At 39.2% G+C, this 17,871-nt stretch overlaps 1 protein-coding gene across 1 annotated transcript in view; it reads right to left on the bottom strand.

Moving 5' to 3' along the window:
* PARK2 (parkin RBR E3 ubiquitin protein ligase) overlaps positions 1 to 12,844 on the bottom strand; it is a gene marked incomplete at its 5' end in the record, with an annotated part of 16,351 nt that extends 3,507 nt beyond the window's left edge. The window contains 2 exons of the mRNA XM_010143867.1: positions 416 to 533; positions 12,758 to 12,844. Of these exons, the coding sequence (XP_010142169.1) occupies positions 416 to 533; positions 12,758 to 12,844 (205 nt within the window). The remainder of the gene's footprint in view (positions 1 to 415; positions 534 to 12,757) is intronic.
* Between the last annotated feature and the right edge of the window lie 5,027 nt (positions 12,845 to 17,871).

Consider the following 17,871-nt stretch of genomic DNA (forward strand, 5'->3'; position numbering starts at 1 on the left):
CAGGAATAATTCTTTACAGCCTACTTTTAGGTGCAATTCTTCCGGCCTACATTAGACACATGTTCTTTTTTGTTGTGAGATGAATTTTGCCCTAAAAATGTCTATTCTTTCCAGTGACAATGGAAAAATCTAGACAACTAGCTGGACATTCAATCATATGAATGCTATACGCATTTCCCCCATCTATAAAAGAGCCAGGCACTTTGTGAGGCTTGATTAGTGGCTTCAGAAGTAAGTGATTTAGATTTAGTGATTTCAAGATAATTTAAATGAAGTGTCAAAGGGAATATTCAAGCTCTCTGTGCTCTCCCTCTCTTGGAATAATGGTGTGCATATATACACATGCACATTCATACATTTATATTTAAAATGAATTTAAAGAAACAGTTAAGTACGAGATAGCTGATGAATTTACCATTTTTTTCTACTGGAACATTGCAGCTAGGGCATGGCTTGGTTGTCTTCTTGATTGTTTCTTTAGATGCCTCTTCCCATCGAGCTTGCATGGCTGCATGTTCATCAACTACGTATCCCTGTAAAGAGAGAGAGGAAACGCCTGTGGGCACAATACTGAAAGGCTGCACTGGGTCATGATGTCTACACTGAAGTGGTAACTGTTTACCAGCAAGAAACAGACAGGAGTGACTGCAAGGCCAGGTAGGGTGGACTTTGTGAGAGCTGCAGAATTTTCGTTTTAACATGCAGATATATTTCTCCCAGTGTGCACAACAGGTGTATTAGGTTAGATCCTGGGCTGCAGGATGGGGTGGGGGAGCTGCAGCAGCTGGAGAGTGTGCGCCATCCTGGGGGTCATTCCTACATCCTGCTGCAGCACAGGCTGCGTCCTCCCTGCTGCTCCCTGCCGAGGAGGAGGACCAGGAGGCATCAAGACATGCTGCCAATGCACAAAGACAGGTAAAGCAAAAGGCAAGGTGAAGACGGGGTCAAATGAACCTGGCTGAAACATAACATTAGACCCATAGGTTTGATTCCATTTCAGGGATTAAAACCGTTCTTGCAAGAAAAGCTGAAACATCAATGGGACACTTGATAATGCAGAATGGTGGGGTCCCTGGAAGGAAACTGTTTTTCATAATAAAGCATACTCCATTGTTTTGGAGGTTTAGATTTCATTCAAACATAAATCTATATAAATTTAAGAGGCCTTAAGAGACACAAAGAAGAAACACAAAAATTTTGGAGAAAAAGTAAAAAAAAACCCAGTGACCAATGAAAGCAAGTAGCTCCCCAAGTAGAATGACGCAGATGGAAAAAGTCAGCATGTAGAGTGTTTTAAAATGGACTCCTGTGTTTGTCCTATTTATGACTGGGACAAAATTACATAATCTACACAAGTGTCCTACTTGGCAGTTTCCTACCTAAAATGATAGTACAAGGGCAAAAGAGATGACAGTGCCCTGGGTCATTTCTATCACACAAGGTTGGCAACTATGTAAACAGTAGCTGTAAACAATGTACGTAGTTTACAGCCTTGAAGTTCTGCTCTCCCCATTTGTAATGTGTATTTTTTCAAGCATGTGGGAAAATTATGGGCTAAACGAAATTACAACGTTTGTAAAAATTCCCATAACTTCTTTGTGTATGCCTTCTAAATACTTTTAGGCTGTTATGTGGATAGACTTTTAATATTTGTTTACATGGATTTTTAAAAATATATTTATTTCTAATAAGACAGAAAAAAGGAAATTGGCTGAAATTTTAAACACGCAACACAACAACTCCTCCTCTTGATTTTTGCTCAACTACTACTGAAAAAACCTGTGACTTCTTGCACTGTCAGTAAGAAAGACCTAGATTTTATTTCTTGGCTGAAGTCACCTGAGTTAAAACAGAATAACAAAAAGCAGCATCTGCAGAAATTAGTTTCCAGCTCATCTGGTGAACATTGCAACGTGCATCTCATAGAACTCAACAGGCTTTTAAAATCAGGAAATCTCAAAAATGTGTTTATGGTATTAATTCTTTTCTTTTACTGCCTATGTCAGTCTCCTCAGCCCTTGAATGCTTTTTGTTGCTCCTCACTTAATATTCAGTACTTTGCTAATATTTTTTATGTAGAGGCGACAAAAGTGAACAGCGTCTTCTGAGCTGTATCCTAGAAGTGACTTTTACTTTTGGTTCTCTCCTTCTGGAGAGTAAACTCAGCCCTGCACCCTGCTGGATTATTCAGCAACTTGGCAAAAGGATGACCTCTACCTACACAACAGCACATTAGTAACTTCTGGAAAATAGAAAAAGCTGCTCAGGCTAATAGCAAAGAACATAATCTAGTATTGATCTTGCAACACCTTGATGTTTAAGGAAGGATGACTTTAGCAAGCAATTTGAGCTAACTCAGAGAAGCCTGAACGCAAGATGGAGAGAGTGGGAATGCTTGACCTGGACCTCAGTACATCCAGTGACAGAAAGAGGATGATGTTAATTTCATCTCGTTGTGTAATCAAGTAATTTAATTACTTAACATCCATACAGATGATCCAAGATGAAAATCACTATAGCAGTGACAAAACATTGCTAGTCTTTTCAGAATAATGGCTATGTGAGAAGTACTTTTAATTTCTGTAGCCAACCCAGAAGAGCTTCATAGTGGCTCTGTTTTTCTCAAATAGTCCAAATTCAAACTGTGTTGTTCAGTATTTGGACACATACTTTTTCTTGTCTTCGTTGTGCTCTAACAGCAAATGACACTGAAGCAAAATTTCACGTGCCAAATTGCTAATTTGATTTGTATAAAGATATTTGATCTTCCTTCTGAAAACGAATACGAACTTGGGAGAGCTCAGGAATAACTAGAATAAACAACTTCAAACCACAAATGCGCAAATCACCAAGAAAGAACAAATTGCTGAAAACAGCGGAGTAAATTATTATATTAATATTTACAGTTGCAAAAATTCTAGCATGAAATAGATGTGGCAGTATGATATTTTCAGCCCATTAGATCTGAAACATCCCTCCTATGCCCCATCTTGCTGAATGCTAAGTTAAAAACTTCCTGCTGCAGGAAGCAAATGCAGAGAACAGGTACAGTGATGGTGACCCTCTGATCCAGTAAAAAACCATACCATACTGATCTATGAGCCTCCGGAGTTCCGCACTTTATTTAGTGCTCCACATACCATTAGCACACATATATTTATCTGCATTTTTTCCTCAAACAACAAAGGAAAGCTTTATGGCAAATGTCCATTACCAGGGTCCATTTAAGTCTCATCCTTTCATCCTAAGCTAGCAAAGCTAATCTCCTTGACAATGGCCTAGGTAACAGAGCAGGTCTGTCAAGCAGAGGTGACTCACTTTATTTCACCTGCCTGATCTTGGATAGGAAGTTCAGAGATGCTCCAGGTGTGCATTAATACCAGTTTGCAGAGGACAGGAGACTTTGATCCCTTGGGATGCTGATGTCACACAATGTGCTCTAGTTCCCCAATTATTACAAAATACTCAACCCAGCACTAGTGAAAAGCTTCTAGATTCCATCCATGCCACATCATGAGTATTTTCTTTTAGATTCTCAACTGTGCTGCACAATATGACCACAAATGAATACCCATAAATAACTGGAACCTAGAGTAAAAGCTGTTGCAAGCGTTTTTCAACATCCCCTCTGCAATATTCCCTTAGTGAGACAGGGGAAAGAGCCTGTCTCATTACCCCTGGGTCACACTGAAGGACATTGTTTTATTTCTATTCTGTTTCTGCGCTGAGTCCTGTGGAAGAACTAACAGGGATGAAGAGACCACAGAGACTGCTGAGCACCCTACAGCAATACAAGAACATGTACACGGAAAGCTTTTTATGCAGTTAATCAATACCAGGTAGTACTGGAAAAAGCGCTACAGAGACAGAAAGCATCTTGAAATAGAAATAAAGTGTCCTTCTTAAAGCAGCATCTCATTCAGGTAATAAGGCACACATCGACTTGTTGCTAGAACCACATGGAGTAAACTAAGTATATGTGTGTTCACAGTCAGCAGATAAGCTGTACTATCCAGATTAAAACCAAAACCTTCTTGTTCACAATACAAGAAGCATTAGATATATAATGTTAAATTCCAGCATCCACTGCATTATCTACTGTTTTATATAAGCACACTTCTTTCATGATCATGGTTATTTTGCCTAGCATAGACAACATCTGAAAACCAAAGACCCTGGATTCAAAATGGAATATGAAACTTGATTCAGAGCAGAATATGAAGCCGTTAACATTATGTTGTGCTTAGCTTAGTAAATGCAATTTCTGGCATCGTGCTTCTTTGCTCTTGGTGCTTAATTCCTTTCTGGTAAGCAAAAAAGCTGGTCATGCAGGACTTTAAAAAATGTATCCTAGTGCTGCTTCTTGTAAATTAGAAATACCTTTCTTGTCGATCAGAAATGTTTGGGTTTAAATTAATTTTCCTTGGAAAAACAAGATTAAAAAAAAAATAAATAGAAATATGTAAAATGGTGACTCAGGTAAAATACAACATTTTAAAAATTCTTAGATATCTCAAAACAGAAAGTATTATTCATTTTCTAGCACAAATGTGAGAACAGCTATGGATATTTGAAAGTGTTTGAAAGGAAGATGAAGCCTAACTCACTGTGCACAAAAGCAATGTTCAACCCACCATAACATTTGGATTAATGCAGCCCACTAATTATTTTGGGCTAGTGCTCTAAGTAAAAGCAGCCTCATCTGTTGAACTCTGATCTAAAAGGGATAGTGGCAGTCAAATTTGTTTTGTTTTCTCAGCTTTTGCTGGGCTATTTTATGAACATGTTCACATGAATTAACCTCCTGTGGTGTTTAGTGGTGTCTTTTACTTCAGTTGTGGGGGAAAAAAACCCCAGATGTCTAGGGCACTAGATAGATAGGCTAGAGGGGCTTTGGAAAAAATGCATTACTTGGGTCATTTAAGAGTCAAAAATCTCACAAAGAGAGGTGTGCATAGCTATGGGACTAGTGTTCCAGTCTAGAGAAAGATTTGGGATAATCAAACCACTAAAATATGGCTATACATAAGGAACAGGAAAGATATCCAGCAATGGGAATATGTTTCACATACAGGAAAAATAAAGGTGTCAGTACCTCAGTGATCCAGTTAAATTCACATGAGGCAGCCTCGTGTGAGCCAATTTGTCTGGTTTGCCTAGGGAATTCTGCGTAGGAAAAGAGCTGCTTTGTGAGGACAGCAACTAGCTAAAATCAAAGTGGTATACACAGGGTATTGTGGCTGATACAAGACAAAAGAGACTTCCATTAAATAAAATCACGGTTTGGTGACACTGCACATCAAGGTTCTCACTCTTCATGTTGGGGCTGTTCATATCATAATGAATTAGTTTTTCATGAGTGGAATCAAGAACATGCCTTCTCCTGTATGTGACAATATATCTGCAAATGACTGTTGGCTTAACTTCATGAACAAAAGCAGCCTGTCGCATCTTTTTACTTTGTTGCTGCTGAAAATAAGAAAGCTAAAATACTCTCTATATAGTTCCCATTTCTCATTAGACAGAAAGTTAAGACCTATGGTGCATCTCTATTTATAACATAGAGATTAATTTTACTGGACATTTCCTGGTTATAGTTATTTTCCTTGCTCCTTTAATTAGGCACCTGTGGTTTGAAAAGTCCTGTGTTTGACATTGTGAATATACCAGCTACTAAACACTTGAGCCTCAATTGCTTTTCCAGTTGTCTAAGATACTTCAGAAATCAAGCTAGGTGTGCCGTTTTTGTACAGTCATGTTTTATTTAACTTTTTAAATTTATCTGATGGAAAAAATCAATAGTCTAATAATAGATGTTCTACATTTCATACTGTGACTCAGGGACTCATTGAAAGATGTTATTTATGATGTACCTCTTCAGTAGCTTTTTCTTTCACTAAAATGCAGTGAAATAATTCATGGGTTTTGTGGTCAGCATTTACTATTTATCATTTTGATTAGTCGTCCCTGTCATTCAGGTAGAGGAAGAAGTTTACATAGAAATGCTGTGTGTTTCTCGTTCTAACTCTTGCCTGTAGTACACCATTTCAAACACCTCACCTTCTGTTTTCCACTGTTCTGAAATCAGGAAAGAAAGTTTCCTGAAATAGTGAAGGAACAATTCTTAAAGTTGTATCTGCAATATTTACAGCATAAACACAAAACGTTGATAACCAAGAACTGATTCAGAAGCTCATATAACTGTGGAGTCCAATATGCTATATATGTTTTCCCCTAACAACTGAGGGTTCAAGCAAAAAAGAAGCATGCTGCTTCCTTCATACAGTAAATCAGGAGACATATGCAGTTTCATAATTTTGTCAGCATTATGTCTTTCTGTTACAATTTAATATGCACTTTGCATAGTTTTTCAATTCCACAGCAATGTTGTAAGAAATATATTGTAATCAAGCCTGATTTTCGTGAATCATTTGCTAAATATTTCATATCTTAGCATTACAATAATTCAGCTAGGGATATTTTGAAAGCTTCTTTATTTGGGAATTCTACAATAAAATCAAATTCTGAAATATCTTGTGCTCATGGTGGGATAATATGTTCTGCTGCATAATTACAGCAAACAGCCACTTACATACAGACCAGGCTTCACAACTCTACATGCTTACGGGGAACCTACAGGCATAAGAAATTAGACAGATGTTGTTCAGTGGATGGAAAGGGAAGCCTGGCAAGCAATGTCTTCATATTTTATACCACCTACTGGCAATTCAGAAACCTGCATACATGAAGCAATAGGAGGAGAAGATGGGCTGAAGGCTCACTGGCAGCCTAAAGTGAGCTGGATGAATGATATTGCAAAAAGCTTCAGCAGGGTGCCAGGGGACGTGACAGGCTTTCCTGGGTGTGCACATGCACATGGGCATGTTTTTAAGCATTTCTGGGAAGTGAACAAGTGGGTCTGCCCCAAGGCTGATCCTTTGCCTGAGAGCTCCAGCTTAGGGCTACAGCTGGGACACGCAGCATCCCATAGGTTTGGAGTGGAGTTGAAGTTAAGTTTTACAGCAGTAGCTGTAAACGTACACCAAAACAGATTGTAGATGAAGCTTTAGAACGTGTAGCTTTGTGGCTCAGTAAAAATGCTGTTACTGTTTCTTGTAATAGGCCACAGCCTTTGTGCCAAGCCACCACCATAAGCCTCAGGACCCACCAGGCTTCCTCTGGACTTGTCTTGGTCTGACTAGATATTTAGTTTAGCAAGTGACAGCAACTGCCTAAAAATATAATTTTGTATAATTGCATGGTTTAACAATGTTACATGTATTTTTGCAACTATCAGACAGCAACGACAAGTACAGGTATTATGGGCAGCATGAGCTGTCTCTGACCCTACAATAAAATGCTATGCAGAGGAGTAAAAGTGAGGGATGATAGCAGAAGCCTTGAAAGTTCAGGCACAGGGTGATATGGGAGGCCCTGTCACTATTAACAACTCTCCAGTGGTCAGTTACCCAAATGGAGCCTTGAAAGCTGGGTAAAAACAGTCTTAGGGATAACAAAGAGAACAAAGACATAACCAATTTAGGTGAAGACACACCATAGATAGAGTAAATTTGGATCCAACACTGACTTGTAGACCGGTGAAGGAGTGTGTTAACAAACATGTAAAGTGTTCCCATGTAAACCATACAGTGAGAAGGACAAACCCACCCCATCAATATCAGCATCACACTCCTTCTCTTAAAGGACTCACTATTCCCAGACTGAAGCCGTTGAGCCTAGGACCCAGAGAGGCAGTGGAAGGTTAAACATAACACCAAAGAAACGGGTGTTACCCAAAAAGTTTTCATATCCATTATTTTAACTACATATATTTTGAACTGTAAGTCCTCATGTTATTGTAAGTGGACTAAAATAATTCTCTGATTAGCTTTCTAAGACTTTGACAAGACTAACAATAAATTTTTTACTATGCATATACAACAAAACTGGTTTGACATGAAAACTTTAAGCAGATAATGAGATTTCAACGTAATAAAAAGGCGGAAATTCACACAACCTATCTGTAACCTGCGCACAAGAAACTGGTAAAGATTTTTAGCTGCAGGAGCAGCCAAAGATGTATGTTTAGTGATAGATTTTACTGGTTTGTGTGGTTTGCAGGGCCAGGGTTGCTAGAACTAGCTGGAATTAAGGCTTGGACTAAGATTAGCTATGGTTTGTGTTGGAGTATGGAGCAGAAGAGACCACTGAGCAAGCTTTAAGACTTCAGCTACCATGGACATTTTGTAGGCTTGGGTTTATTGCTATTACTGGCCTAGGGTTAATAGAGGAGTCTGTTCAAAAGAGATGAGCTCAGTTTACATCTGGGTCCTACAAAAAACTGCCCAGACTGGGTTTATGGGATGATGGATTAGACATCAGATGTTCTTTTTGGTTCAAGCTTTTGAATGCAGGTTTTTGAAGGGATTCGTGTACAGCTGTACTATAGTAATCTATCATGATGTTTAATTTATTCTCTTTACTAAATTCACAGCAACCTTTGAAAAAGCAAACTTGTTAAAAAGCTGTTACCTTTTTATAATCACACACTCATTGGTTTGGTAGGACAAGACAATCAGCAGCTAAAACCATCTTGGGCAAAGTTTGTCCATAGCACCGTCTCTAAAACATACATTTATTTAACCCATTTCATCCAGTCTGTGTCACTTTTTCAAACATTTATGTCTCTGTGCTCCATATTCCATTCACTTATTTACATGAGCACCAGTTCTACATCAGTGTCATTGCTATTGCTATTATAGTTCAACTTGCAGGTGTCTTATCAACATGCCAAGCACCAAAACTGTCCTGGGTCCTACTCTGTATGTATTCAGATCTCATGTGAAATCACATTTTATCATCCAGTTCCCGGTGAGAGAGCAGGTGCATTACTTATCCTGGTAAAAAGTGAACTGTCTAGAAAGGTTTTGTGCTAGGAAAGCTAGGCTGATTTTAAGCTGGGGACTTACAGAGTAAGCTGGTTTATGGCTAGATTCCCTATCAGCATAGACTGTCTATGGCTGAGGTTAAAAGGGTACAGGAAGCTTTAGTTTTGTGGTGTACATAGCAGGAACTATATGGTTATTTCTAAACCTGAATCTGGCTGGAGTCACCTTTACTGTGTAACTGCTTCCATCATGCACACTGTGCCTTTTAATCCAGCAAATATGATTACCTCTCTCTCATCCCAAACTTCAACAGCTCCAAGAGGCTACAACGGTGTTAAAAGAAAGCTTCTCAGCTGAAGTTTTCTCAGATATGTTTTATTTTCCCTGAAATTGTATAACTTACACGCTAACATGGGAAATAATCAGCCCTGTACCTGTAAATGCTTAAGATGAGCTTTTGGTGGCCTATAAAGGGCTAAAAATTCAGTAGAAAAAGAACATTTTTATCCATCCCAATGGACCATGCAATATCTATGCATATGTCTGAAAGATGGTGAAATGCCAGTACGTAAAGCTGGGCTGCTCTCACACGCCTGCATCTACCCTAAGCAGCAAGCAATGCTCTCTAGCTTCCCACCGTTACAAGGGTCAAACCCCTCTATTTCACATAGTCTTACACACCATATGTGGCACCTGCCTTGTCCCTCTTGTGCTCTGAAGGCGGTTGCCCTCTTCCTTCCTCCTGCCAACAGACTCCCTCTTCCCTGCTGTCCTCACTCCCTTCACAGTCCCACCAGCTCCACTCCCCCCTCTTGACCTCAGGCTTCCTCCTTACTCCTTCTGACATCTGATCAAGCACAGGCCCCTTTCATTACCACCATTTCTGCTTCCCGAACCCTCATGGTTGTCCAATGTCATTTCACTTATTCCCTTTCTTCTCTCTTCCTTCACCTCTTTCTGGAGCTTCCACTATATCTGACAGGTCACAGTCACTCCCATCAGCTCTTGGCTTTCATTTTGTATCTACCTCTCTTTCTGAGGGACCTCCTTCTCCAAGGCTTCCCAAATTGGTGACAGGCTCTGATGGCACCTCCAGATCTTGCTGTCCCAGCCCAGTCCCCTGGGAATCTATCCACTCATGGCCCAGGACCCCATATCAGCTCCAGGGGCTGTCAGCCCCTTCTCCAGTGACACTGCAGCAGGGTTTGCCTACAGCTCCCCACAACCCTTTTCTGCTCAGCCATGGGCTCACCTGTGGGCCCACCTTGCACAGTTTTGGCTCATCCCCCATCCTCAAGTACATGCCAGGCCATGTCCTGACAGACCCATGGAGATTCCCTAGGCAAAAGATGGCCCTTGCAGTGCTCTACCTTGAAACAGATGATGGTCAGAGATAGAACAATCCTCACTGCCTCAACAAGCAGTACAAGGATAGCAAGTTAACTCTGACACACGCGGTTGTGTACCTCACAGGGGAGGGCCAAACAGAACACGAAGGCTGAAAGCACAGGTGGAAATATGGTTAAATTAATGCCAGCGAGAGAGAGATGAAACCAGTATCACCCGCACTTCTTTCCACATGTGCCCCATGAATGTTTTGTATCATTGAACAGAAGTGTTGTATACCAGACAGTTTTGCAGTGATGCCATTTGGATGAAACCAACATCTCACCAGCACCTGGGCTCGCCTTGTTTTAGCTGCTGCTCAGTTTGTTCGTTTGGTCACTGAAAGTGAGGGGAAAAACTCTTTCAGTGGCACATCACCACCTTGTGGAGAAGTTTACTTAGTGCAGCTCTCTTAGAGGAAAGGAAGGCTGACCTGTCAATTAACTTCAGCTTAAGTTGGTGTCTAAATGAATTCTGGGTAGTCTGTGGTCTTGTCGACACCGAGCACCTAATTTGCATAGCTGCAAGAGTTATTCTGGTGCTGTCACTTAGCTATTCTGGAACTCTTTGAGAGTAAAGGAAATTTTTCAGGAACAGCAAGAATGTTCACATTACACTGGAACAGCAAAAGTAGCCAACTTTCCCATGTTAACAGGTCTAATTGAGTGCAATTCACGTGCTGAAATACTGGATAGACAAAGGGCTCCCATTGTCATCAGGAGAAGCTAAGGCAATACGCAAATATTTAAAACAAACCACTTCTTCCTATGGTATTCTGATTTTTCCTGGCACACCTTTATCTCTGCCTGAGAGCATGGAAATTATATAAACTCTAGCTTCCACAGGGCCTACATTGTTGAACGCATTTGTAAGGTGCCATGATGACTTTTGGTACTCTAGGCAAAAATCTGGGCATAAATAGCTTAATGAATATAGGGCTCACTGTTCCTGTTGACATGTATTCAAGTTCTAGCTAGAATTCAGGTAAGATATTGAGCCTTGGCATCTTACCTTACTAGGCTGTTGGATACTTTTAAGTCTCTCTCAATGTCTCTGTCGAAGCTGGTTTTATTACATAAATGTAAGTGGGAGCTGGAAGACTGATCTAAGGCTACTGCAAACAAAAAGAGAGTGTTCTTCATAGAGGGCAGTTAAGATGCACATTTCCTGGTATACATATATACGGCTTCATAAAAGAGGGTTGCACAAATTCATGGAATAAAAACTTGCAGATAGCTGCTAAACACAAAATGCCACATCTGAATCACAAATCACAAAAGACTAGGAAAGTAGAAGGATTTTGGGTCTCACACAGTACACGTGTTCCAGGGCACCAGAGGTAGATACCCTGACTGACTACTAGGATACAGGCTGTTTAATTCTGTCTCAACAAGTGCTAATTCTCTTTATACATTAGAAGAGCTTCACTAAAAAAGATTAAAGAGAAGAATCATCTCTACATAGGTCATAGCCTAGTGCAGTGTCTCCAAAGTATGGCAAAGGATCTGTCTCATGCTAACACACGGCAAAGGTTCCCTCCCAATCTCTATGTCTATGTTCAAAGAGAGGCCCCAAAAGCCAGCCTGAGACACAGCCTGACTGCAGGCACTGACAGGAGCTGCGCATGCCCCGCTGGGAGCTGGCCGGCCATAAATCCCCAGCAGCACCTGCCCAGAATCCTGCATCTGCCATGTTGGACTGTGTGTGGGTTCAAGTTTCCTCTTAGCATCAAACATAGCAGACATCTGAATATCAGTTTTCTGCTTCCTAGGGGCGTACCTGGGGCATCAAGCTGTGAGATATTTAGGGGTATCTCTCCTGTTCTTTGTACTTCCTCTTTCTTTTCTTTTTTCCTCTTTTTTTTTTTTTTTTTTTGACTTTTAAAGACTGTGATTTATTTGCTGTGGAGAGCAGGGAAACTTGAATCTCAAAGAAAGAGAAATGTCAGGAGAGAAAAACTATTTCCTGTCCAGGTCTATAGCTACAATAGCTACAAAATTATAGAGCAGCCTAGAATAATTACCATCTAACAGCTTCCAGCCTAGGCAATCCATTTTTTATTTCTCTAAGCTAAAACATAAATTATCAATGACATTTTATGCATAGGCTGTATAAAACCCCTGTTATTCAGTCCAAACCCACATGACTGGTGCACTGAAAATAAACTGAAAGACAGCAAGACTACAGAAAGCTTTTCAAAAGTGTTCCCATTGAATAGAGACAACCCGCAAAAGCCCATTGGGAAGGCCTTTTCTTTATCCACTGATGGCAGAGCCTTGTGTTCCTGACAGAACTCAGCTACTCTATCAATCAAAGTGACTGAAATCCACCGCAAAGCCAATTCGGCCACTCCGATGGCTGGAGTAATTCAGCATGAACATAATTGCTTTTACTTAGGATTATAATTAGGAGCCATTTGACAAATGTTGCTCTAGCTGGGCCAGGGATAATGATCAGGATGTAATGAGTTGTGGGATCCCTACCTTCTGGGCCATGGCTCCCTGTGGGCTGAGGAGAGAGCTGCATTCCCCTTCGTGGTATTCTTCTTTACATTCACGGCAGAACACAAACTGGAAAACAAATCAAAGCACACAAGTCATAAGAACACATTAGGGATATAGTCAGCAGGTTACAATCATGAAGAGTTACAGAGCAGATGATCTCTTGCCCTTCTCATCCCATTAAATTCCTATAATCCTCCTAATTGTGCATCTTATATGCTCTGATCATTAACACAGCAATTTTATTATAAGTTATTATTATATGTTTCATTGGTGAAGTAACATAAATGCCATTATTAAAAATGAGATTTTGCTAGATGGTCCATTTAGGAAAGTGAAGTCATACTAGATACTTCTGGATGTCTTCTACAGCGAAATCTGTTTATACAAGAAGGGTACTGGTTGAAAAAGCAGTTCTGCTTTATAGTGTTTCCTAATGGAAACAGTCTATTCATATTTCTGAATCAAATGCATTCTCTATGGAAATCTATCTCTGGCTTTACTAGGGGATGATCACTTTATACAGGTCATATGACATACCATTTTCTAGAAAATTATATCCTTGCCATTGACTTTTATAGAACGCTTTTAAAATCCCCTAGAAAGAACACAATGATAGGTTACTCAACACGGGTTTTAGGGTAGACCTGCCTAGCAATTGTTCTGGTTTCATCTTTCTTAAATTACATTGTTCTTTACATAAGGCTTAATTGAAAAGTAAACTCTTTTGCAGATGAGTAAACTAATTGTTCCTATCTCAATCTGAGCTGCCTCTGGCACCTAAATTGGTTCATATATATCAAGTTTGATGCCTTTTTTTAAACTCTAAAATGAAGATATCTGTCTTGACATGTGTCAAAATCTTTGACCTATCAGGGCTTCATTAAATTCTGTGTCCTTGCTGGTAAGGGGAAAAGTCAATAATGTAAAATGGGTCTCTTTTATGCTGTTTTAAAGCTATGCTGTCTTGATGCAGCTCCAGACTCAGAAAGATCTCTCAGCAGTAAGCCATTCTGACTGGCATTATAAGCAAGACTGATAAAACAGCCTTGATTTTTAGATACAGAGCTGCATTCACATGTAATGAATAAAGGATATCAGGAAGACGTGACACTAGAACATTTGTCTGCCACAAATTCCAGCTATTGCAATTTAATTTTGAACTCCTTCAAGCTGTATTTTCACTTTTCTAAGCAGCACTGAAAATGACATTTCATTGTCATGATAAAGCAACTGCACTTTTATGAAAAGAAGCATTGTGCAAGTCCAAAGGGACTGATACTCCTATTCAGAAAGTCAGGGAAATTTGGAGTGGAGGAGTGGAGTGAGTGTTCTGACTTCCAGAGGTATGAAACCTAATCACTTGTTTACTCTCTAGTCACTTCTTTCCACTATTTTGTCAATGATTTAAAGTGTTTTATTTTACCTCAACTAACGCTCATTTGTTAAATCACTTGTGCTTGTTAGCAAACAGTTTAACAATGGAGGCACTTTTGCAAGGTATGTTGTAGGAGAGGCTGCACTATTGTGATAAAGCATCATTTAAATACAACAACAATTTGCACTGCATTGGTGGTCAAAAGCTTCATCCACATTCAACACTGCTCAGACGCATAGAGAGAGGTTCTCTCTGTCTGGATACCTAACATCTCAAAGATTTATTACCCCGTAATAATTAAGATTACATCCAGGTTTAACTGTATTTCCTCCTGTGTGTCGTATTTTTTTTCTTTTATGAGTTTATTTCCTTACGAATACATCTGGCTGAAAACATCTGCCTGAAAGGGGTTTGTATACACTTGCTTTATCACTGCCTCACCACAGAGTGCCTCAGCTTGCTTTCCTCACCCCAGTCGCTCTCACTTTTCCCATACAAGTTCAATTTTAAACCTTTCATAAACATTGAAAAGGGGTGAATGCTGAAGAAAGAAAAAAAAAACCAAAACAGGGTTTTTCCAAAGACATTCTGGATGCCTCACAACAATGTAATTTATGTGGCATTGCAATTTATAATAATATTAATAAAATTAATAAACTCATGCTGTATTATTTAAAGATGCAAAATGCATTTTCTCATTATAAAGGCTGCTTTTTTATACTTACCTTTAAAATAAAAAGTCCTCAGGATCGACGGTACCAGTGTCTTTCCCATAGGGTTGCTGTACTGGAACCATGCATGAGTGTATAACTGGGCCTTTCACTAACCAGTAGGGCCATGAGTGAGCCTATGACATCTTTGTAATAAAACAAAGGCAACAAAGCGCACCCCCCCTTTTATTTATTTTTTTTTTTGGTGAGACAGGATACTCTTTTCACATCTTATTAGATAATGGATGAGATGTAAAATCAGTTCTGTGGCAAAAGAACACCCCAGAGGCTGATCAGTTTGTCAGAGTAAATAGGCATCTCCCAACAGAAATGCATTAAGCGCTCCCTTTTTATGGCAAACCATGTATCATAAAGAAAAGGCATGTCACTTACAACAAAGAGCAGTTTGTGATAGTTTTATTCATTTTTTACATTGAGACATGAAAAATATAATAAAGTTTCAGTAATAAAACACAGCAACTGCAAAAATGCTGTCAGTTAACTTGCATTTTGTGGCTTCATTAATACTAACACAGTTATTTTGTCCCTGGAAAGAAAAGGATTTAAGCTGTTCAGTCAGGATTTAACACTTTTGCATAAATTTAATATTAGCAAGTGTTTAAAATTACTGTAAGTAGTGTAATTACTAATGATAGTAACACTTTCTTTCCCTTCATTTGCCAAAAAAGAATGGGAGATTACTGTGAAAATATAAACAGCATATAAATTTTCTGTGTCTTTGTGTATTTAGCACTTACTGTTGTTACCCTTGAAAGATTCTTTGGTTGGAAAACAACCAACACAAAGAATAAATCCCAAAGGTCCCAAACTACCCTTCAGGTTTATGCATTAAAAAGAGGATTAGCAGGGAAATCCCCAAAGCACTTAAGGGATTTAGGCACTGGAAATTAATATAACCTGTGTGTGTGCTATTACAAGCTTTTGAATATCTGTAAAAATGTATGAGATAGGCCTAAGCAGAAATCCTCGATCCAAGTGACCTCAGAATAGAAGGTATTAAAAACCTCACCAGGGATCCAGATCCTGTTTTTAAAATCCTCCTATCTTTGTGGTCATTCAAAGGTAAATCCAAATTTCAAAAGGTAAATTCAGACGAAAACCTGGTCAGCTCTGTGGAATTCAAACCGCATAGATGACATCTGCAGTGCCAAGAGTGATGCTGAATAAAAGCCAGGATGGTGAAACCAGGCTGTAGTTTCAGTTATTCCTGACTGGCCCATTTATAGTGTTTTAGGTGTTTAAAGTTTGGAACTGGGAAAAGAATGGTTTTTTTTCTTTTTTTTTTTTTGATGAAAGGAAAATGAGTTTGTAATTTACGTGCTATGCTGGTTGTTTTTTTGGATATAAGATTTTGCCATTTACTTTTTCACAACATTTCAAAGATCTGCTTTCACTTAGGTTAAGCACCACAGCTTTCATTCTCTCTCTTGCCTACTGCAAATGCCTTTCCTTTGGTCTCTGATAAAATCTCCCTATAGTGCTTATAAAATATTAGTTAAAATTATCTTCCAATTTCAATACTCCCATTCTTGAATCCCTACACAAAACTTGAACTTTGAGCTCCCTACTGCTATTTTAAAGTTATTTCTCAGCTCAGATATTCCTTTTTTTATTCACCCTTACACCATCCCATGTGTCCACACAACAGAATGAAGGCAAAGTTGCAGTGAGGTAATCACAGCCAAGGATTAATCTGCAGCACCATAGGTGTTAGGGACATCTCTGTGAGCTAACAACTCAAGACATACCCAGATTTCTTACCAGGCTTCTGCAATTCATGTTGAAATTCGGACTGCCATGTATCTTCCAAAACAGGCATTCACACCCAGATTAAAGACATCAGGATGCACGTTTACCTCTGGTACAGCTCTTCAAAATCACTGTAAAGGACTGTATCCACTATCTACTTTGACCCTTTCTTGTTCCAGCTTACAGCCACTGCTTTCCACTTCACATTTCTCTGCAAAATGCAGACTCTCAGTGCCCCGTATTTTCCTCCTGTGAAGGTATTTATGTGCTCAATCTTCTTCAACCCAAACAGAAAAACTCTTAAGTTTCTCACTGGTTAATCCATTCCTCCTGCCTTTCTCCCCCAGCCCCAAATCATATTCATGGCACTTTTCTAGGAACTATCTTGATTTTGTCACTAATCATATTTGAGTAATCTTCGTATCATTGCTGTGCTGTATCAGCAGACTCCTTATATTTACTTCTGGACCTCTGTCAAGTATTGCATCATGACAGGTTTGTTGTCAGTCCCTGTTGAATGCTGCTAGCAATAGCCTGCTACACATAGATTCTTCACGGAAAACATTGCTTTCTGTGATCTGCCAGTTTGTAATCCACACAACCACAGCCTAGTGAGGCCTCTATACTCCATCATCATATAATGATGAGATAATGCTGCTGCACAAACCCTAACCATGTCAGCTGGAAAATACCCACCTAAAACTTTTTATTGATATAGTATGGTGATGATTTCCTTATCAGAATATTCTGGTTTGAAGTCTTACAAAAAATTAATTTTTTAGTGATTTTGTACAATTAGTTATTCTTATCAAACTTGTAATCTCATCAAAGAATGAATTCAGTTTCTTCTGATATGATCTGTTGTCATTGAGAATATGTTGACTAGCAATCTTATCAAAACTCTTTTGTCTTCTCTGTTCTACTTTTTTTTTTAAATTTGATCTTCCCTCATTGGTGCTGTGTGTGTGGACTCTTCTCTAAAGATGGGAATCATGAAAATTAAAGCTACTGAATGAAGTTGATATCAACATCTCCATCAGTACTGGAGCTTTTTTCTGCTAGTAGTACAAAACTAGTATGCAAGAGATGAAAAGGTTCCTCAAAACCATAACTATACGAACAAAGAAAAACAACACAGAACTTCTCACCTTTCAATTTCCAATTGCTAGTTTTGTCTTGCCTTCTCAGGAAAACAAGTATGGCAAGAAATCAACCTTCAATGCCTCTACTCACTCTTT

Source organism: Buceros rhinoceros, unplaced genomic scaffold, assembly GCF_000710305.1.
Source record: "Buceros rhinoceros silvestris isolate BGI_N320 unplaced genomic scaffold, ASM71030v1 scaffold33419, whole genome shotgun sequence".
NCBI lineage: Eukaryota > Metazoa > Chordata > Aves > Bucerotiformes > Bucerotidae > Buceros > Buceros rhinoceros.